Genomic DNA, 22,826 nt, shown 5'->3' on the forward strand with positions numbered 1-22,826 from the left:
ACAGCAACCTCCAACTCCTGGGCTCAAGCGAGTCTCCTGCCTCCGCCTCCCAAGTAGCTGGGACCACAGGCGCCCACCACAACGCCCAGCCATTTTTTGGTTGCAGCCATCATTGTTGTTTGGCGGGTCCGGGCTGGGGGTTCGAACCCGCCACCTCAGGTGTACGTGGCTGGCGCCTTAGCCGGCTGAGCTATAGGCGCCGAGCCATCAGCTCTGCTTGTTACTGGCTGCCCTGACTTCTCTTTATCAGTGACACTTTCTCTCCCCACAGAGAAATATTCCATTTGCACACTGCTGTTTTCTTCATGGCATTATCCCCATAAATTGGACTAACATGTCCCTGATTTCATTCCATTCTTGCCAAGTTTAACAAGAAATTTAATGTTTGTTTCTTGTTCTAATTCATGACAGCACATAAAAACAACAATAACGTATACCACTCAGCAAGACACCACCAAACACAGTTGTGAGACACTGATGTCCCAAGATTAAGAAACCTTACTGAGCTGTTTGTACAGTGCTACCAATGTAAGTGCTCATTGACAAGCTCATAAACTTAATTGTCAGACTTTGTATGTCTATTTATTTATTTTTGAAACAGAGCCTCACTCTGTCCCCTCAGTAGAGTGCTGTGGCATCACAGCTTATGGCAACCTGAAACTCCTGGGCTCAAGTGATCCTCTTGCATTAGCCTCCAAGTAGCTGGGACTACAGGTGCCTGCCACAAAGCCCAGCTATTTTTTAGAGACAAGGTCTTGCTCTTGCTCAGGGCCACAGATCCACACCAGCTGAGGACAGGCTACAGATCTTCTTCTCCTCCTCTCCGCAACCTGCCCAAGGCTGAAACTCAGAGCAGGATGAACTGTGCTGTGCACAGTGTGACTGAGTACTCTGCCTCTGAGAACAGGATAGCTGTGACATGGACTTCTGGCTCTCGTCCCTGCCGAGAATGCAGTTAATGAATGCTGATGGAACTGTCTCAACAGTGCGCGTCCAAAGCAGATACTTCAGAAACACACCTTAGCTCTCTAATGCTATGAAAATTACCATAAAAATTATGGCTTCCTTGATGAACAATGTGTAAGTAAAAATAAAGTTTATACATACGGTTTCTTTCATCTGAATTTGGTTGATCTTTATTCTAAACAACTTGTGCTTGAAGTCCCCATTGAAAATGAACTTGTCTGCGTCTTCCACCTCCTTCCCCTTGGGGCTCTTGGTCAGCACACGTGCTTTGCCACAGGCCAGGGACTGCAGTGTTCTCCGCAGCTCACTGTCCTCTGAGGGAAGCAGACACAGGCAGAGGCTGGTCAACACTCAGAAAAACCAGCAACAAACATGGCAGATGCCAGTGAGTGTGCCCAGCACAGGCTGCTCGTCTGCCCTGACAGCAAACACAATCAAACAGTGACGCTCGCAGCTACATGCTCCTGGGCTTCCTACCTATGCCGGTGGCCATTTTTATTTCCTCGAAGCTAAACTCATCTCCCTCGTTGAACATGAGAAGCACCAACGTCTGGAAGAGGGACACCTGGAACTCCTTCTTCCCCTGAAAGAGACAGACATGCCATTTTTGTTTTTGAGACGGAGCCTCAAGCTGTCCCCCTGGGTAGAGTACCATGGCATCACAGCTCACAGCAACCTCCAACTCCTGGGCTCAAGCGAGTCTCCTGCCTCAGCCTCCCAAGTAGCTGGGACCACAGGCACCCGCCACAGCGCTGGCCACTTTTTGGTTGCAGCCGTCATTGTTGTTTGGCGGGCCCAGGCTGGGGATTTGAACCCGCCACCTTAGGTGTATGTGGCTGGCGCCTTAGCTGATTGAGCCACAGGTGCTGAGCCGGACATACCATTTTTGAAGCTATGCTTGTACAATCTTTGAAAAATTAAAAGAGGCTTCTTTTGCTCTCAAACTTTTGGTGAGGGGATTAAGGAATTACCAATAGATACCAATAGGAAGAAGTTACAGATTATAAAAGAATAAAATGACTATTAGGTACAGCACTTAAACATTTTTCTCAGGAAATATTTTTCAGAGTAGTAAGAAAGTTCTTTCCTAAATTCTATCAAACAACAAGGGCACTTTCATTCTTTGACTCATGTCTGACGGCTCCTCTGTGTTCTATTTTCTAACCCACCGTGGTCCTCTGAAAGGCAGTGAGAGTATTTGCAGCATGAGGGGGAAGGCACGGTAGACATGAGGGAAGCTGGTCTGCCTTCTGTATGGGCCCAACACATACAGAATGAGTCCAAACCTGGCCTTGGACCTCCAGGTACAGGACGAGGAGTAAGGAGGCTGAGTCAGGGCTTGCTGGGCCAGGCCCATTCCCAACACAGAGAAAAGCCCTTATCTGCAGAGTTGCAATCAGTGGTGGCCATCAGACGCAGCAGAGGCCTAGTTCTGATTGAAGTCAGCAGTTAGGGGAAGGGGTGATGCAGAGTAATTTTTCTAGGCCCTCACAGAGGAGCACCTGTGGCTTTATGCATATAACCTGTATAATAATGCACATAAACCATGTCTGTTTTAATTGACATGATAATGTGTGGGGAAGTATATTATGATAGCTATACACAATGGGAATTTTATAATTAAATTTTATTTGCAAAAGTGAAGTTACATGTGAATGTGAAGGGACCCTACCCTACTAAGTGCTGTTTTTCGATGTGCTTCTTTCTTTTAACACTGCCCTGCACAGCACACTCCTGACTCTTAGACTATCTTAATAAAAGCACTGCATCAATACCCTCCTCACCAGTCTGTGAAAATGGGCACTAAGATGCACCCCTAGAATTGGAACCACAGCAACAAAGCTTGTGATTCTGAGGGTTTCAAGACACGGGCCAAACTGCCTTCAGTGCTCACCGCAGCACACTGCCTTCTGCAGACAGCAGGAGACCCTGCTTCTTTTTATTTTTGGCTTTCATGAATTTCTTAGTCAAAAAGTAGCATCTTATTGTACTTTAATTTGCAGCACTTTGTTTAGCAGAGAAGCATAAGGCATTTCGCTACTGATTTTTCAGTTTTGCTTTTTACATTCTCTACTCTTTTTTTGATTAGAGAAATAGTTTCTATTGATTTTTTTTTTTTTTTTTTTGAGACAGAGTCTCACTATGTCACCCTCGGTAGATGCTGTGGCGTCACAGCTCACAGCAACCGCCAACTCTTGGGCTTAAGCGATTCTCTTGCCTCAGTCTCCCAAGTAGCTGGGACTACAGGTGCCCACCACAATGCCTGGCTATTTTTTATTGCAGTTGTCCTTGTTGTTTTAGCTGGCCTGGGCTCAGTTTGAACCCGCCAGCCTCAGTATATGTGGCTGGCGCTGTAACCACTGTGCTCTGGGCACCAAGCCCCTTTTCCTTTCTTTACTACCAAAGTTCAGTGATAATTTAAACAATTCTGATAGCACAGTTACAGAAAATAACAACGAAAGGAAACAAAGATCTTACCTCTTTAAACTCTGCTTTTAAAACAGCATGCCCCAAAGTAGTTTGCCACTGAAGTTTTCGACCACTGTGTTTTCCAAGATAAAATGTCTTAAATACTTCTTGCAGTTTAATCATCTGTCAAGCACAGGAAACAAACAGATCAATTATGCTCAACACTGTTGACCTTTAACAACTGCATACTGTTCAATCTACAGAGTTTCTCCCACATGTCACAGCTGGATTAATTGGTTGGCTCTGTGCCTCCACAGCCACTTTACCGGATCCTGTTCCCTAACCCGTAAACTTCTAGGTTTCCCATCACAAACAAGGACAATGCTGGCATTTGGGGTCTTCTATGCAGACAGGCCCACTCTGTGATCTGCACCTCATGCCCTGCCCCCCAGCACCCGTGGCACGGGTAGGGAAGCCTGGGGCCAGCAAGGAGGACGTCCAGGCCACGCCACACCCTGTCTCAGCTGTGACCACTCCAGCTTTCTCACCAGGTTGGGCACCCGCTGCACAAGCACTGAGGCCAGACACCTGCACTCGGTCCGCACAGGAAGTATGGTGTAAAGCAGCACTACCCTCCAGGTCAATTCTCACATCTTCCAAAGTTCCCACCCATTGTTATTTTTTATTTTACTTTATTTTATTTTAACTGATTAAAATAATGCATATAGTGCCATTGGGTCATCACAGCTCATAGCAACTTCAAACTCCTGGACTCAAGTGATCCTTCTGCCTCAGCCTTCCAAGTGGCAGGGACTACAGGCACCCACCACTATGCCCAGATAGTTTTTCTACTTTCAGTAGAGATAGGATTTCACTCTTTTTTTTTTTGGAGACAGAGCCTCAAGCTGTCCCCCTGGGTAGAGTGCTGTGGTCTCACAGCTCACAGCAACCTCCAACTCTGGGGCTCAAGCTAGGCTCCTGCCTCCGCCTCCCAAGTAGCTGGGACCACAGGCGCCCGCCACAACGCCCGGCTATTTTTTTGGTTGCAGCCATCATTGTTGTTTGGCGGGCCCTGGCTGGATTCGAACCCGCCACCTTAGGTGTATGTAGCTGGCGCCTTAGCCACTTGAGCCACAGGCGTCGAGCCTCACACCAATTCTTAAAAACTGTTGTTACCGGCTCGGCGCCCATAGCACAGTGGTTATAGTGTCAGCCACATACACCATGGGAGCATGGTTTGAACCTGGCCCAGGACAGCTAAAGAATAATGACAACTGCAACAGAAAATAGCTGGGTGTCATGGCAGGTGCCTGTAGTCCCATCTGTTTGGGAGGCTGAGGCAAGAGAATCACCTAAGCCCAGGAGTTGGAGGTTGCTGTGAGCTGTGATGCCATGGCCCTCTACCAAGGGGGACATAGTGAAACTCTGTCTCAAAAAAAAACAAAAACTGTTGTTAACTCATTTTTCAGGTCCCAACACCTGCTGTCCTGACCCTGCCTGCTGCTGGCACCCAGTTCTGAGGCAGGTTCCATGTGGCCTGAGTGTAGTGCATGTCCCTTGCCATTCCTCCAGCCACTGGGCTCCCCGCTGCCTCCTGAGTGCTCTAGCGGCCTCTGCCTGCCCCAGCATCTGTCCCAGCTGCACTGCAGGCACCATGGACTGGCCCCTTGGCCCTTGCCTGCTCTGCTTCCATGTCCCTTTTTGAAGCTGGCCACAAAGCCAGTGCTCCTGAAGACTCTGCATCCTGCACAGTACCCTTTCCGTACCCTGTCTGTGTCCCCAGTGGCTTCCAAAGATCTTGGGATGAAGAGTGAAGTTCTAGCCTGTGATGGCACTGGCCCCTGCCCAGCCTCCCTCCTGCCTCAGACCTCTGCACTCGTGTATTCCTTTGCCGGATCCCACATGCTGCCCCAGGACCTCCTCTGACCTCCTGACTTACAGCAGTCCCAGTGCTTTGCACACATGGACTCCAGACACAGCTCAGAGGGCAGGGCCGACTGGGGCTCTTCCCTGCTAGACATGCCGCAGGACACTGAGGGGTGTGAGAGCCTCCTGATGGCCCTTCTGGATCCCCAGTGCTCTGTCAACCTCACATCTGCATGGCATCTGCTCATGCTTGAAACACAGCTGGAGGAACTTTTCTGTGAAGCCAAACCACTGATGGACCCACTGCCCGTCTTCAGCAGTATCAGGTCCCAGGCATGTTATCATTTCAGTTTTAAGTTACTTCCTCATATATTTCTACAACATAAAATCAGCCTGAGTAGGCTCGGCGCCTGTGGCTCAAGCAGCTAAGGCGCTAGCCACATACACCTAAGGTGGCGGGTTCGAATCCCCAGCCCGGGCCCGCCAAACAACAATGACAGCTGCAACCAAAAAATGGCCGGGCGTCGTGGCGGGCGCCTGTAGTCCCAGCTACTTGGGAGGCTGAGGCAGGAGACTTGCTTGAGCCCAGGAGTTGGAGGTTGCTGTGAACGTGATGCCATGGCACTCTACCCAGGGGGATAGCTTGAGGCTCCATCTCAAAAAAAAAAAAAAAAGATCAGCCTGAGTAAGAGCGAGCCCCTGTCTCTACTAAAAATGGAAAAACTAGCCAGGCTCAGTGGCTGGTACCTATAGTCCCAGCTACTTGGGGAGGCTGATGCAGGGGGATTGCTTGGGCCCAGAAGTTTGAGGTTGCTGTGAGCTTGGCTGAGGTCACTGCACTCTCACTTGGGCAACTGAGTGAGATTTGTACCACAACACAAAATCAAATGGACAGCACCTGTGGCTCAGTGGGTAGGGCACTGGCCCCATATACCAATGGTGGCGGGTTCAAACCCGGCCCCGGCAAAACTGCAACAAAAAAATAGCCGGGCCTTGTGGCTGGCGCCTGTAGTCCCAGCTACTCAGGAGGCTGAGGCAAGAGAATCACCTAAGCCCAGGAGTTGAAGTTGCTGTGAGCTGTGGGATGCCAGTGCACTCTACTGAGGGCGATAAAGTGAATCTGTCTCTACAACAACAAAACAACAAAAATCAAACAAATAAAACCATCCCAATAAACAAAAAACCCCAAAACACAGAGGCAAAGGACTTGAACAGATAATTTCTCCAAGCAAGATACACAAATTGCCAATAAGCAGAAGAAATGAACATACTTCAGGCCACTGAACCATACACTTTAAAATAGCAGACTGTGCATTAAGGTATATTTTACTGCAATGAAAAGATACATGGTATAATGAGCTTCAAACACCTTCTGTAAGAAGACAAAGAAGTACTGAAGAGAAGACGTGGGCGCACCAGAAGAATGAGGACGCAGCTTCAAGGAGGTTCCAACGCCAAATTTGAGACAAGATAAATAAGTCAATAAAATGAGTTAGTATTGATAACGAGAGAGAAATAAGTAAATACATGGGGTAGAGAAAAGGTTCTTGTGTAGGAACGCTGAGTCCTAAACAGAGATGACACAGCTGGGAAAAGGTCCCATTCATCCGGGTAAAAGCTGATTCAGGCAAGACCCACCTTGTAGCTGACCCCTGATGTGCGCCAAGACTCACCTGCTCCTTACAGAAGGACAAACCCGATAACCCCCCCCCAACACAATCACATGTGACAGGGCTCAGGGCCAGGTAGGGGCCACACAAACCAAGCTACTCACAGGGCTACGCAGTGAGGACCCGTGAACTCTGCATCAGGTCCCAGGAAAAGCAGGAGAAAGGACACGTCTGAGACAACTGGCGGAAGATGAGAAAGGACACTACAGGACTGGGCCAGCACACAGGTGAGGTGTCTGAGCCTTTTCCGAGCTATCTGAATGTATTCTGTGTAAGTCTGAATTATTTCAGAAGTAAAAGCCTTGGCAGCATATGTGAGAGGCATGCAGAGGGGCTGAGAGGAAGGGAGGGTCCACTAGCAGCGATCGTCACTGGGTGACAGGACCTGCAGCTGGCTCCCAAGTGGCAGGACACGTGGAGCTGGCAGTGTGGCCGTGGTGGGCAGGCAGAGCCTGGTCCTGAGATTGGTACAGTCCTCACAGAACAGAGCATCCCAGGGAGAAGGGCAGAGCGGCCCATGTGCATCCCAGGTGCAAGCAGACTGGCTTGTGGGGCAGACAGAGCACCGAGGATCAGCTCTGGAGACGTCAGCATTTAGGACAGAAGTGGAATAAGAGAGAAGAAAATGACACGGGCAACTGACCAGTGGGGTTGGATAGAAGAAAATCAAGAAAATCCAGCTTCAAGAAGGACCAGCCCATGTCCAGTGAGAGGCCTTTGGCGTTTCTGACCCTGGTCCTGAGGGCCTTTCTCTGCTCTTTCTGCCCCCTTAGCTGTGCGGGGCTTAGAAAATGATGCCTCAAAGTATAGCACCTTGAACACAGGGAGGCTGGGAGTCTCTGACCTCCTGCTCCCTGGTCACCCACCCCTCTTTCTCCACTGAGAAGGGTCAGAGAACCAGAATGCTCTCCCCCAAAGTCAGTCGTGAACCCTGGGAACATGACTGCAACCCTCCCTGCCTTCCCATGTGGGTGATGGCAGTGAAGCTCTTGGACTTGCCTTGTGACTGCAGGTCCTGAGACCCTGGTTCTCCGGGGGAGAGGGGGTGCCACACAGAGGCCAAGGAGAACCTGAACAGACAGAGCCAGCAGGAGTCCCCTTGGCCTGTTTTCCTCAGGTCCAATCACATTTCATGCAACTTTTCCCTCTCCATAGAATCTAAGCCTTCAAATGGACAGACTTCCCTGGGTCCTTAGGTCTTCATTTCTGAAGGTGCTTATGCCAAAAGATTTTGGGTGAATACACCTGCCACACTGTCCTCTTGCTTATCTGTCTTTTGTTATAGGTGTGTTGGTGTTAACCCCATAGTGGGTGAGGGAAAGCCTCACATCCTTCTGCTACAACAGCTTCAAGGCCCCCACCCCTTGTCTGTGGAAGCAAGAACTGCCCATCCTTAATTAAGATCAGGTAAAGTGTTGCCTTTTCCAGGAAGTCTTCCCAGATCCCATAGTGGCCTCAGCCCTCTTCATTCTGCCCGGTGTGAAATCTACTGTGTGCTGCTCCTCCGCTGGATATTAACTCCCACTACATAGCCCCCACAGCACCAGCACTGGCTGACAGCTAAGACTCTAAATAATGCCGTTCCCAAGACTTTAGCACTGTCTGCAATGGAAAGAATAAGCAGAAAGCAGCAACTCTCAAAACAAGCCACCCACCTCCCTGATGGCCAACAAGTGCACACAAGCTGCACTGGGAGCTGCAGACAGTGACAAAGGCAGCTACTTTCCAACACTGCCTTCCAGAGACCAGGACACTCTAATTTCTGACCAACTGGGCAACATAAAAAACTTTTTGCCAGATATTTCTCTTTTTTTTTTTTGAGATAGAATCTCACTCTGCTGCCCTGGGTAGAGTGCCATGGTGTCATACCTCACAGCAACCTCAGACTCTGGGGCTCAAGTGATCCTCTTGCCTTGGCCTCCTGAGTAGCTGGGACTACAGGTGCCCGCCACAAGGCCCAGCTATGAGACGAGGTCTCACTCTGGCTCAGGCTGATCTCAAACTCCTGAGCTCAGGCAATCCACCTGCTTTGGCTTCCCAGAGTGCTAGGATTATGGGTGTAGAGTGCTAGGATTATGGGTGTGAGCTACGATGCCCAGCCTGTCAAATAGTTCTTTTTTTTTTTTTGAGACAGAGCCTCAAAAACTGTCACCCTAGGTAGAGTGCCGTGACATCACAGTTCATAGCAACTTCCAACTCCTAGGCTTAAGCGATCCTCTTGCCTCCGTCTCCCAAGTAGCTGGGACTACAGGAGCCCGCCATAACGCCTGGCTATTTTTTGGTTGTAGCCGTCACTGTTGTTTGGTGGGCCCAGGTTGTATGCACCCAGCTCAGGTGTATATGGCTGGCGCCTTAGAGGCGTGAGCCACAGGCGCTGAGCCCATCAAATAGTTCTTGAAGGTAACATGCTTGTGCCGACAGACGCAGGACAAAATGCTCCACAACACTTACTTCTGGAGTCAAGTGCACCTCCATGGGCGTGTATGTCGGCCAGTACCCCATCGTGAGAATATTTACGGTGAGGTCTATAGGGCCTGGGTCACTTTGATTCTGCATATGCTAAAAACAAAGAAATCCAAGATAAAACAGTATTTTAGAAAGCCATCAAAAGTGATTAATCTGTAACAAAGTCAATGGTGTAATCATCAAAATAAAGTTCCATCTGGTTTAATATTTATTTCTATCCTGAGAACATATTCCACTGAAGCCAAATGTGTCCCAATATCATCACAAGTACTCTTTCCCTTCTTCTGGTATGTCACCAGTATGATATACTAACTTGCTTGAACCAAATTTCTGTTATACATTCTCGGGATTCTTTTCTTTTCCTTTTTTTTTTTTTTAGACAGAGTCTCACTATGTCACCCTCAGTAGAGTGCTGTGGTGTCACAGCTCACAACAACCTCAAACTCTTGGGCTTAAGCGATTCTCTTGCCTCAGCCTCTCAAGTGGCTGGGACTATAGGCACCCACCACAACGCCTGGCTACTTTTTTGTTGCAGTTGTCATTGTTGGTTAGCAGGCCTGGGCCAGGTTTGAACCTGCCAACCTCGGTTTATGTGGCTGGCATGTAACCACTGTGCTACGGGCACCGAGCCTCAAGATTATTTTCCACTGTCACTTCGACTTACTTGTGAAGTACCAAGACTCTTTCTTACAGTTTAGAAAGTCATTTCACCTGCAGAAACAACACACCTGCTTGAAGTGGACCATGATGTCCTTGGACAGCTCCATGTCCTTGAACATGCCCTCCAGCTTGCTGGTGAAGGCCGCACCGCACTCTGCACACAAGGAGGGGCAGGTGAGGGCAGGCGAGGGCTCCAACCCTGGCTGGGCAGGAGCAGTCCCCCCAAGCAGATGAGGGCAAGAGAGGGCCGCGACCCTGGAGGACAGGAACAGCCCCCCCATGCAGGTGAGGGCAGGCGAGGGCCGGACCCCAGCAGGCAGGAACAGCCCCACTCCCCCCTTACCATGCTTGAGCTTTGACAGCATGGACTTCTCAGCATCGACTGAGGCACTTTTCCCGACAAGGAGTCTTTTTGCCAAATCTTTTTTATAAAATGCTTCAAAGACATCTTTACCTATTTAAAACCAGATGAAAACATTAGAACTTAGACAGCTGACATGCAAATGTCAGAGACCCTTCCAAGTGTTCACTCTAATGCCAACCAGCTCTACTAATGCTCGAATTCTTGTGCCCAATTTCCCCAGGAAGAGACAGGCCCAGTGGGGGCCCCTGGGCTCTGACTTGTGTCTGGGTCATGCAGCACCAGCCTCACATGGCAGAGGCCCTGCAGTGCTCCTCACCATGGATGAACCTGAAGATGATCATGATCTTGTCCAGGGTGCGCTCCAGCTCCTCGTCGGTGGCCTCCTTGTTGCCTGCCCGCAACTTCGAATCAACATGCTTTGCTGTGTGGGAGTGAACGAGCATTAGTTGTGTGTGTCCAGGTGAGGAAAGACACACTTTCAGTTTGCACAGGCAACCAACGGACAGCAATACTCCAAACCTTTCCAAAATGACATTATGATGTGACAAGTGACAATACTCAACCTTCTAAGATAGGTGTTCTGGAACCATGTCAGAATAAGTATGTATACTACCTAAAACTTTATCAAAGCCAGGGCCTGAATTTTAAAAGCAGACTTAAATACATCTTCCAATCTCTACATCTCTAAACTTAAACTCTAAATGTAAGAACAAAACTAATTCCTGTGACCACATTCTTGCGGTCCTGACACGTTGTTGCCCCAGACACTGGAGTGCCTCATTTTTAAGATGTTGCAGTAAACTCAGAAGAGGCATTCTCAAATAAAAAGCATTTTTCTCAAGGCTCAGAGTAGTTAAATCCAATGTGGCAGTGAGGGACAAGAGCCTGTGTATAAGATTCCTGTTCCTGAGGCTGCACAAGCTCACTGTACGGTGGCCTGGGAGGGAGGACTAAAGTCCCTTCATCATGACAGAACTCAGGACTTCCTGAGCCCAAACTCCCACGAGCTTTACACCTGTCTTCATCAGAGAAAACACAACCAACAGAGTGGTATAAACCCAAGTCAAATTGCCTCTTCAATTTCCTTTGTTGTTGCTTTTATTAGCTTTTCTTTCATTTTAACTTTTATTGGAGTTTGGAATATTCCAAACACATAGGACATAGAACAGAAAGCAGAGGGTTATACGACGAAGCCACATTCGGTCATGTCACCAACAGTGACTGACAGACAGCTGACTCTGCATTCTTGTATGACATTTCTCTTTGCCCCTTTCCTACTGTAAATTAAAGAAAACATTTATTGACTAGCAAAAGCCTATGAATTCTAGAATCTATTTTGATCTTATCATGAAATAATTGTATAAATTAGTATGATTTAAAAGAAACTCTTTTTTTTTTTTGAGACAGAGTCTCACTATGTGGCCCTTGATAGAGTGCTATGGTGTCACAGCTCACAGCAACCTCAAACTCTTGGGCTTAAGTGATTCTCTTGCCTCAGCCTCCTAAGTAGCAGGGACTACAGGCATCCACCACAATGCCCAGCTATTTTTTGTTGCAGTTGTCATTGTTGTTTAGCAGGCCTGGGCTGGGTTCGAACCTGCCAGCCTCGGTGTATGTGGCCAGCGCTGTAACCACTGTGCTATGGGCACTGAGCCCCCTTTCATTTTAAAATAGGCTATCATTTGAGATCTCACCTAATTATATCCCATTTTAATATAGACTACAGATGCAAAGATGGTGATTAAAGGATATCTCAAGTTAAATACTACCCAGAGACTGATAAAGTTATCCTCACAACACAGGACATTCTTACACAATAAACCACGTCAGTCTAATTTCTGAGCAGAAATCATAGAGAATCAAGGATGATCTTTACACAAGAGAGCTGGGAGCTGCCAGGTCAGGAGATACAGACTGGGATAGACCTTCCTCACCTTCATTTGTGAAGTCAAGCTTCATTTTCTTACCAAATTCCTGCCACACTTTCCCTATGGAAACGTCATGCACACACGTTGGAGCACACCACGTGTGTAAGTTTCCTAAAACATGTCCTAATAAAGCTTGACACAACCCTCCCGCTGCCCCCACGAGTGGCTGAGCACCCCGGGAACGTCCCGCACCCACCGATGAGCTCGGCAGGCTTGTTGGGCCTCTTGTTGATGAAGGTCTCGAAGGACTCCTTCATCAGGTTGACGAAGCGTTCGTTCCTCTGGAAGCACACCTCGATCACATGGTCCACACGGTCTTTGAAGTCCAGCAGGTCTTGCACCATGTCTTTATCCTTCTCAGGATTGATGACAATCGTTGTCCCAAAAGTCTACAAAAGCAAATAAAATACCAGGTCAGGTGTTGGTTTATAAAAACATCTAACAGTATTTTCTTTCTTTCTTTTTTTTCCTGAGGCAAGGTCTCTCTGTTGCCCAGGCTGGTATGCAGTGGTCCCATCACAGCTCACTGAGCTCCTGGGCTCAAGGATCCTCCTGCCTCCGCCTCCCAAGTAGCTGGGACCACAGGCACCACCACACCTGGCTAATTTTTCTGTTTTTGTAGAGACGGGTCTTACTGTGCTGCCCAGCTGGTCTTAAACTCCTGGCTTCCAGCAATTCTCCCACCTTGGCCTCCCTAAGTGCTGGAATTATAGGTGTGAGCCACCATGCCCAGCTTACCAGTGCTGCTTTGTTTTTTTGTTTGTTTGTTTGTTTGTTTTTTGCCAGGGCGGGTTTAAACTCACCACCTCCAGTATATGGGGCCGGTGCCCTACTCCTTTGAGCCACAGGCACCGCCCGCTTACCAGTGCTTTTAAAATAACTTTTACTTCTAAGTTCCTCAGATAAAAGTTAACTCCTGTCAACTTGATACAGTGACCTAGGCTTCCTGACCATGATTTTCTTTCTTCACCACCTCTAACCATGAATAGTCCCAATTTTTACTGTGTACCTTTAATTCAGAAGTGCCACGTTAAACATCACTAAACACCCATGTGACAACCTGAAATGTCTCTCAGACATGTTGTGTGTGCCCTGCATGGACAGTGCCCTAAGGAGCCTGTGGGCTGGGACGTGGTAGAACTCAAGGTGACAGTCAAGAAGCCACCATACAATGGGCTTAACAGGGCACATGAGGGATAAAAGAAAAATGCTTTAGCAACATTAAGGTATAAGCTTCTGTAAGTAACCCTATTTATGGCCAACTGTAGTGGCTCACACTTATCAGCCCAGCAGCTGGGGAGGCCAAGACAGGAGGATCACTTGAGGTCAGGTTTCTAAAACCAACCTGAACAACAAAGTAAGACCCGTCTGTACAAGTAAAGTAAATAAAGAGAAAGTTTTAGAAAATGCTAATTTACCTTTTTAATTGAGACAGTCACTTTGTCACCCTCTATATAGTGCTGTGGCGTCACAGCTCACAGCAACCTCAAACTCTTGGGCTTAAGTGATTCTCTTGACTCAGCCTCCGGAGTAGCTGGGACTACAGGCACCTGACAGAACGCTCGGCTATGTTTTGGTTGCAGTTGTCACTGTTTAGCAGGCCCAGGCCCAGTGTATGGAGCTGGTATCCTACTCACTGAACTATGGGCGTTGAGCTAAATTTACCATTTTTTAAAAATGATTTTGCTGATCAAAATATGCACCAAAAGAATTTATGCAAATTTATATTTATTTGAGGTTTTTTCCTTATAAAGTGACTTTTTTTTTAAGAACAGGTGGGCTAGGCATGGTGGCTAATGCCTATAATCTCAGCACACTAGGAGGTCCAGGCAGGAAGCTCACTTGAGGCCAGGAATTTGAGACCAGCCTGAGTAACACTGAGAGACCGTATCTCTATTAAAAAACAAAACAAAACAGGCTGAGCACCTGTAGCTCAGTGGCTAGAGTGCCAGCCATATACATCAGAGAAGGTGGGTTCTGATCCAGCCTGGGCCTGCCAAACAACATTGACAACTACAACCAAAAAATAGTCGGGTACTGTGGCAAGCTATTTCGGAGGCTGAGGCAAGAGAATCTCTTAAGCCCAAGAGTTGGAGATTGCTCTGAGTTGTGATGCCACAGCACTCTACCCAGGGCAACATAGTGAGACTGTCTCAAAAAAATAAAATCCAATATAAATCCTCAACACCTTTGTTTTTAGGTGGACAGTAACTCCTAAATTTGGACTGCTGCACAGGCCAACCCAATATACCAAGTTGAGCAAAGGCATGAGATGAGGGAGCAGGCTCATGGAAGCAGGTGCTTTTCTTTAACTCTTAAGCTCAAATGGTCCTCCTACATCAGCCTCTAGGAGTGCTGAGATTATAGGAGTGAGCCACCACTCCTGGCCACAATTACTTTTGAGAAATCATGATTGAAGAATTAAGCTTTGGAAGTACTTATGCTGATGACGAATACTCAAACAGTTGTTCTCTAAGTCATACATGTCCACCTGGATGGCATTTATCACTGTTGGTACTATCTTATAAAAAAAGTATACAAATGACTTGGAAGGAAATGAAAGACTGCTGCCCAGCCCACCACTTGTGACGGAGAAACCACAGGTGTCCCCATCAGCTGCCCACAGTGTGGGCAGAGTTCTGGGAGTTGCTCAGCCTGTACCTTGATGTACTCGCTCCAGTGCCGCAGCAATGCCTGCTGCCCACCCTTGACGCGGCTAAGCAGCTGGTACATCTGTGTGAGATCTGGCACCCTGTTTTCGTCCAGCAGGTGGTCGAGCCCTGAGACAAAGCAGCAAACATTAGCAGACTGCAGTGGCAGGTCTGTGGCACCGCAGCCAGGCCAGAGCGCAGCATGCACCACAGACATGTAACTTTGAGGCAGACAAGTACCACCTTGCTTTCTCAGAGGCCAGTTAAATGTCTGAGGGAGGTCTTCATGTTTCTGAGCATGCTGGCAGATGTATTATTGATTTCTGCTGTCCCTAAAGCAGCAACAGCCAGGGAAACGTTTACACGAGCTATTTAACGTGGACTGATTCCCACTTACTTCTGATTTAGTCCGTCAGTGAGAAAATGTATTTGTTAAAGGGTTAACTATCACATCTGATTGTTAGCCTTTTTTTTTTTTTTTTTTTTTTAAGAGACAGAGTCTCACTTTATCGCCCTCAGCCCTCAATGGAATGCCGTGGCATCACACAGCTCATAGCAACCTCCAGCTCTTGAGCTTAGGTGATTCTCTTGCCTCCGCCTCCTGAGTAGCTGGGACTACAGCACCCACCACAATGCCCAGCTATTTTTGTGTTGCAGTTTGGCCGGGGCCGGGTTTGAACCTGCCACCCTTGGTATATGGGGCTGGCACCTTACTCACTGAACCACAGGCACCGCCCTGATTTTTAGTTTTTTAATGTTATTAACATATATAGTAAACTAAGAGGGAGAATAGTGTCAGATATTTTTAAATGTTTAACATAGCATTTAAACATGTTTGTTTTAGACATTTACATTTTACAAAGAATAAATGAAACAGCATAGAACAGAAATAGCTGTTCACCACAATTAGAACAGCTCTTACTAGCAGGGCATCGTGGCAGGTGCCTGTCGCCTATAGCTTCTTGGGAGGCTGAGGCAAGAGAATCACTTAGGCCCAACAGTTTGAGGTTGCTATGAGCTGTGATGCCACAGCACTCTACTGAGGGAGATATAGTAAGACTCTGTCTCAAAAAAAAAAAAGAAAAGCTCTCACAGAGTATTTTCTGGACACCTGCTTTATGATCACCACGGGCAGGCAGCTGAGGTGGGGTAGACAGCTGTGAGCAGACTCTGCTTTGGGTGGATGCAATGCCCACACACCGAAAAGAGGTAGTTTAAAAATGTGCACCAACATGGTAAAGTTATACTTATAATCCTCACCTAGGGCTCCAAATGCTTATCATTATTATTTTTGTGACAGTCTCAAGTGGTCATCCTGAGTAGAGTGCTGTGGTGACATAGCTCATAGCAACCTCAAACATAGGCCCAAGCAATCCTCTTGCCTCAGTTTTTCTATTTTCAGTAGAGACAGGGTCTTGCTCTTGCTCAGGTTGGTCTCAAACTTGTGAGCTCAAGCAATCCACCTGCCTCCCAGATTGCTGGGATTACAGGCGTGAGCCACTGAACCTGGCCTTATTATTCCTTTAAATTTAATTTTGATCTACTGATACAAATAAACTTTTTATATTTTACCTAGGCCCTAAATATCTTAAGAATTTAAAATATAGGCTCAGCGCCTGTGGCTTAAGCGGCTAAGGCCCCAGCCACATACATCTGAGCTGGCGGGTTTGAATCTAGCCTGGGCCCGCCAAACAACAAAGACGGCTACAACCAAAAAATAGCCGGGTGCTGTGGCGGGTGCCTGTAGTCCCAGCTACTTGGGAGGTGGAGGCAGGAGACTCGCTTGAGCCCCAGGAGTTGGAGGTTGCTGTGAGCTGTGATGCCACAGCACTCTACCCAGGGCGACAGCCTTGAGGCTCTGTCTCAAAAAAGAATTCAAAATATAACTTTTTAATTTTTAAAATAGTTTTTACATATTTTACATAACTATTTTAAAATAGTTTTTATATATTACTTATAAAATAGTATTTACGTTATTTCCAATTTCTATGCAAAATTTAGAGTAATATATAATTTATCATTTTCTTGAAACAATTTTGCTCAAAATTTGCACTGAAATAATTTATGGAAATTTACAAAGCTTTTTTTCTCTTGTTTTTTTTTTTTTTGAGGCAAAGTCTCATTTTGTTGCCCTTAGTAGAGTGTGGTGGTGTCACAGCTCACAGCCACCTCAAGCTCTTGTGCTTAGGCAATTCTCTTGCCTCGGCCTCCCAAGTAGCTGGGACTACAGGCACCCACCACAACACCTGGCTATTTTTTGTTGCAGTTGTCACTGTTGTTTAGCAGGCCCAGGCTGGGTTCGAACCTGCCAGCCTTGGTGTTTGTGCTGGCGCTGTAACCGCTGTGCTACAGGCACCAAGCCAAAGTTTTTTTCCTTCTAAAGTGACTTCTTTTTTGAAAATGCCTGATACATATCCTGAATGCACCTGTTTTTAGGTTGGACAGGTAATTAATTCCTTCTTCATGTGGAAACACAATAGCAGCATAGGTGTCTGAACACTGCACGTGTCAGCAGAAGACACCCAGAGGGGACCCTGCTCTTATCTCACGAGGTAAGCAAGCCTCAGTCTTCTCATATGTGTAATGGGGCTGTGCCTCTACAGGACTGTTCTACTGCTGATGCCCAGGAAGCAGCATCTGCCTGGCAGGAGCGAGCAGGGCAGGCCACTCCCCTGCTTTCACTCTGGCTTCACCTCGAGCCCCACTTCATTATCTCATGGGCAATAATGTGTTATCTGGCAAAGCACAGCCCCAAACAGAACACATGTGCACACTATTTAGGGCCTTCCCCAAGTTAAACTTTAAAGTATCTAATGGCTTGAAAGAGACTCTGTGGCTTCCAAATACATTTTAAAATGACTCAAATGGTGACATTAACCACTTAAATTATTAAAAAATGAGTACTCAAGTGTTACAAAGGCTGAACCGTGCTACTGTAATTTCCAGAGTATTAAACACACTCTGAAGGCTGGACACAAAAGCAACCAAACAAAGCTGGAGTCGGCTCCTCAGCAATGCCCTCAAGGGCCAGCTGCAGAAGCAGCCCCTGCCACCTCCAGGACACAAAGTAGATGCTGCAACTGAAGAGCGTGCTCTCTTCTCCCAGAGAGGTGAGGAGAGGAATGCTCGCTCCAGTTGGCAGTCTGCCTGATACCAGGACCACAGAGGGCCCCGAGGAAGACCCTGGGGAAAGCTGATAGGCAGAAGGCTCTGCCAAAGCTCTAGGCCCCCCACCTGTGTCCAAGGTACACCCCCCACCTGTGTTTGAGGCTCCCCTACCCCGTGTCCAAGGGCCCCCACCTGCCTGTGTCCAAGGCCACCCACTGGCCTGTGCCTGGGTGTCCTGTCTTGTCCCAATCACTGCAGGGCCGCCTGGGCCTTCCAGCCAGAGAGGAGTGAAGGGACTTGTAGGAACAAATGCAGCTCTATATGCACCATTCTCTCATCTTTTTATCTTTCCCCTCAGTGGCTACCATGTTCACCAGAGATTTCTTATGTTGCTGATTGCCAGTCTCTCCTCCTCCCCAGAGAGCTAAGGGTCGGGCTTAGCCCCATTCACAGAGTGAGCAGCATCTACCTTTCTGCAGAATTGCTGTCAAATGCTCCCCTAACAGCTGTTTCTCCACACAAGCAATCAGCGGTTTCCTAGATGAGCCAAAAAGAAGCAGCATTAGAAATAAAGGTCAAAGAAGAAACTTGGGTTAGCTGCAAATGGTGGGAGAACTGGCCTGAAACAATCCCCAGCCAGTCAGAAACAAGGAAGGGGCAGGTGTTTCCTGCTCACACCACCATGGTGAGTACCAAAGACAATCTGGAGCCCTCTCTAAAAACAACCCTCTGAATAGCACAAACAGGTAGATAGGTGAGCACACCTTGGGGGGAGGCAGCCCCAACCCCCCAGCTGGGCACCGTGTCAGGCTACACATTTCCATTTTGCCTTTAGCATGAGGCACTTCACTGGTTGGGGCATCCTGCATTGCAGACATACCCCCTAGCCCCAAGATTCCTGAGCAGTTCAACCCAGTCTCAGCACAGATCGTCACGTGCCACAATCATTGTGGGAAAGCCACGTGCACTGACTTCCTCCCTCAGAGTGCAGAGCTGGCCCTCACCCCCCATCTCCTGCCTAACCTGGTTTTCCAGCTGAGACACAGGTGGACTGTGCCATGCCCTTCAGCAATTCAAAGGGCACCTCTGGGCTCTAGAGATGGAGCCCAAAACACACTTCCTCCCACTCCTCCTGTGCCAGGTCCCCAAGCCCCCTGTCTCCAGCTCTGCCCCAAGTCCCCTTCTGTCCACCATGTGAGGAAGCATCCTCTGAGGCCTGAGGTGTGTCACAGAGCAGCAGGCAGGACCCCGTGCACAGGGCACACTCCACTTCTTCCCACTTTCTTTTACTATCCACAATCAACTACTCTTGTTCTTTTCAGAAAATCAGAGCATCTGATTTACTCTAAAGATTTTACTTTTGGCCATCCTCCCAAGCCTGCATTCTATGGTTATAAACAACTCTGTCGGCTCAGCGCCTGTGGCTCAAGTGGCTAAGGCACCAGCCACATACACCTAAGGTGGAGGGTTCGAATCCAGCCCAGGCCTGCCAAACAACGATGGCTGCAACCAAAAAATAGCCAGGCGTTGTGGCGGGCGCTTGTGGTCCCAGCTACTTGGGAGGCTGAGGCAGGAGACTTGCTTGAGGCCACGAGTTGGAGGTTGCTGTGAGCTGTGATGCCACAGCACTCTACCCAGGGGGGACAGCTTGAGGCTCTGTCTCAAAAAAAAAAAAAAAAGCAGCTCTGTAAGGTACAACCCATCCTATTTCTATCTCACAGCAACCCTGTGGAGGAGGAGGAGGAGGAGGGTGGGCATCCCCCCACAGAGGACAGAGCTGGGGCTGTGGGCCCATACCTTGGCTTTGCTGACTCCATGCTCTCCACTAGTCTCCCATGTCCTGCTGTTTCTGCCCAGGCTCCCTCACTCTGGCCTGGGGTCCTGGATTTCCCACATGCCCCTCAAATCCTGCTGTCCTTCCTGTGTCCTTCTGCATGGACCCGGTGCCTTCCTCTACCCTGGCTGCCCCTTCTCCACCAGGTACAGGTTGCTCTCCCTTCTAGGAGCCTTCCTCTGTCCCACTGCTGCACATGCAGACTCTGTGCCTGGTGCACATGCTGCATGACCTCTCCCTTGCTCTATCTCCAGCTGCTCACCAACCCCTGGCTTAAAGAAAAACATTACGTGATAAAAGAAGCAAATGTGATAGTATCGTAAATAAAGATTAGAGGTTATAAGATGCCTAAAAAAACTGCCAAATATTCAGTGACACTCCATCAACATAAACAGAACCCCTGGTCTCAGAGCCCAAAAAGATGCCATGTGTCTCCTAACTCATGATGGGGTACTCAGTGGAGTGTGGTTTGTGAGTGCCGAAGGACCAGACGTGGTATGAGAAAATAAGCTAGCAGCAAAGACCCTCCTGGCTAGTTGGAGTGAACTTACGAAGGCACCATTCGTCTCACTAACCAGCAAGTCATGTCCCCTGCAGTGAGGTGGACCCGGAGGCCATGCAGGACTTACTGTGTGCTGTGGTCTAGGTATGTGATCACTCGGTCTCCTTCTTCTTCTAAACGTTTACTTACATGGTTAAGATATTCTGGAACCTTCCAAACAAAACATTTAAATATATCAGAAACAGAAAGATCCTCAATATTAATCCAAGAAACTGAAGTTTTATTTTTCTTATAAAATTACATTCAAGCCAAATATTAATACAGACTGATGGGCAGGGGGACAGAGAGCTGTGTGAGCTGCGGCAGGAAGTACCACTTGGACACACCTTACTGTCCTGTTCACCACACAGTCCACCCCTAAGGCCATGGGCAGATGGGAACAGCCCCAGTGGGAGGGTGCAGGGCCTGCCAGCAGCCCTCAGCCCATACACAGCTGGGCAGTCAAAGCTCATCACCAGACTGGCTGTTTGTCTGGGGCACAGCCACATGGCTGCAGGGACTTCATGTGCACCGGTTTCCAGGGTGCACTCTGGTCTGCTGCTGCCCCAAGCACAGGAAGGCCTCAGAACATGGCTCTTTGATGCCCTGCCCTGAGTAGCTGTGGTGAGGCCCGGGGAATTTTCTCTAAAGTCAGGACTGAGGAAGCAGGTTGGTCCCCCTACCATGAGTGTGCCTGGGGCCAGGATTCCCTTGGGCCAATGCTCCAGTATCGTGAAATGGGTTAAGTTTTTTGGGCTTCTATGACTACTCACACTTTTTTCAAATGACTTTGTGGGAAAATTTTCTTTAATGCGTCACACAAGTAAAAAATGTTTTCATTTATATTTATCTTTCTTTTTTAGAATTTACTTTTTATCCTCTTGCTTAAACTTGAGGGCTTTCACGTATTTCAAAAACTATCTCACTAGCTTTTGATTGTTGGGGGAGAGCAACAGTGCCTGTTAACGGAAGGAAATTTAATCTTCCTGTAAGAGAGCTGGGGATCTTCCCTAGACTGTAGCTGTCAGAAGGTGAGAGGACAAGCATTAAGAGATTCCACCTAGATGCACACTTAAGAAGTGAAATCAAGCCATCAGAACCATTTCATCATCTTACCTCTCTCTCTTGCATTAATCTTTGGCCTTCTGCAGCATACAAACAATTAGTCTCTTCCAAAAATTTCACTTCAAAGGAATCTTTATATACCTAAGAAGGAGCAGAATTGTTGACCTCTCTTTACAAGTACTAACGTACCCCACTTTCTGAGGGGCAGGATGCAGTGAGCTGCACCAATGAGCACCCTAACCCCTGCTATGTGACCAAAGGCCCCTCCCAGCTGGTTTATCCACTATATTCTTTCTGGGGGGAAAGCCTCATGTGCATTAAAAAACATCACCTTTCATCTTTGTGATGTACATTTTCCATGAAAAATGTGCATTTTATGTTGTTGTCTGGTTCTCTGTGGCCCCTGCACTGTGTTGGCCTCAGCACCCCGGCCTCCCCCAGCTCTGTTGGTATCTCATGCTTCCTGCTGTGACCCAGCAGCCGAACCTGCAGGTCTGACAGCATGCCCAGCAGGCTCCGCAGCAGGCTCCTGTCCACTGCCTCCCCGCTCCTCTCCCGCTCAATTAGCAGCAGAATTCCATCGATCGTCTTGCTCTGAACCATCTTGTCACTAATAATGTGGTTTCTAAACAGCTCTAATCCCATGTCCCTGTACAGAGAGAAAGAAACACTCATTTTAGTCTTAAGTGTTAAAGTTTCTAGAGAAGCTGCAGCTGTGCTGTGAGTGCCCCGAAAGTACTGACCTGCTCGCTCTCTACACTGGTGAGTTGAGAATTCCTTTTTCAAAATTACTTTGTTTTTGTCAGTCTAGTATGCCTTGTATTCTCCCTTAAACAGGACTGTTGTATTTTCCTGGATGTGGTCAGGTACTGGGACGTTTCAGTCACCAATGCCACTGACAATGAAATCCTGATATAGTGACCGCTAGACTCTGGGTCACACTATCCTCCCTGGTGGGTGACTGGAGAGGCCCCACCCGCCTACCACCCCTCGACCGCCTCTGGGTGTCCTCTATAACCCTGTTGTCCTGCAAAGCTGCCGCAGGCACCATCCTTGCTCCGAGCACTTGAAGCCCCTGCACATGGTCCTGAGCACTCAGCCCACAGCCACCAGCATGACTGTCTGCAAAGCCCAGCTTGTATTGCATATCCCCCACCTTAACACCTTTGCTGGCCCCATAATCACCAAATGCTCGATTAAGGAGGGGACAAAAGTACAGACCCCGAACCCCAGCCACACATCCTGCACTGGCACATTTGGGTCTCATTTCACTGACTCTCATATTCAGATTCTCAGCC

The 22,826-nt window shown here is 48.1% G+C and overlaps 1 protein-coding gene across 2 annotated transcripts in view; it reads right to left on the bottom strand.

The window, feature by feature from the left end:
* Nucleotides 1-22,826, bottom strand: part of CUL4A (cullin 4A) — a 55,759-nt gene that overhangs the window by 13,156 nt on the left and 19,777 nt on the right. For both annotated transcript variants that reach the window (XM_023519185.1, XM_003799984.3), the window contains exons 6-18: nt 22,015-22,177; nt 21,580-21,669; nt 20,552-20,634; nt 18,558-18,625; nt 14,991-15,109; nt 12,526-12,718; nt 10,718-10,822; nt 10,381-10,491; nt 10,106-10,191; nt 9,363-9,470; nt 3,445-3,558; nt 1,444-1,549; nt 1,108-1,280 (exon numbers count right to left, since the gene is read on the bottom strand). In XM_023519185.1, the coding sequence (XP_023374953.1) occupies nt 1,108-1,280; nt 1,444-1,549; nt 3,445-3,558; nt 9,363-9,470; nt 10,106-10,191; nt 10,381-10,491; nt 10,718-10,822; nt 12,526-12,718; nt 14,991-15,109; nt 18,558-18,625; nt 20,552-20,634; nt 21,580-21,669; nt 22,015-22,177 (1,519 nt within the window). The remainder of the gene's footprint in view (nt 1-1,107; nt 1,281-1,443; nt 1,550-3,444; nt 3,559-9,362; nt 9,471-10,105; nt 10,192-10,380; nt 10,492-10,717; nt 10,823-12,525; nt 12,719-14,990; nt 15,110-18,557; nt 18,626-20,551; nt 20,635-21,579; nt 21,670-22,014; nt 22,178-22,826) is intronic.

This window comes from Otolemur garnettii, unplaced genomic scaffold, assembly GCF_000181295.1.
Source record: "Otolemur garnettii isolate 467f Iridium unplaced genomic scaffold, OtoGar3 scaffold00161, whole genome shotgun sequence".
In the NCBI taxonomy this organism is placed as follows: Eukaryota; Metazoa; Chordata; class Mammalia; order Primates; family Galagidae; genus Otolemur; species Otolemur garnettii.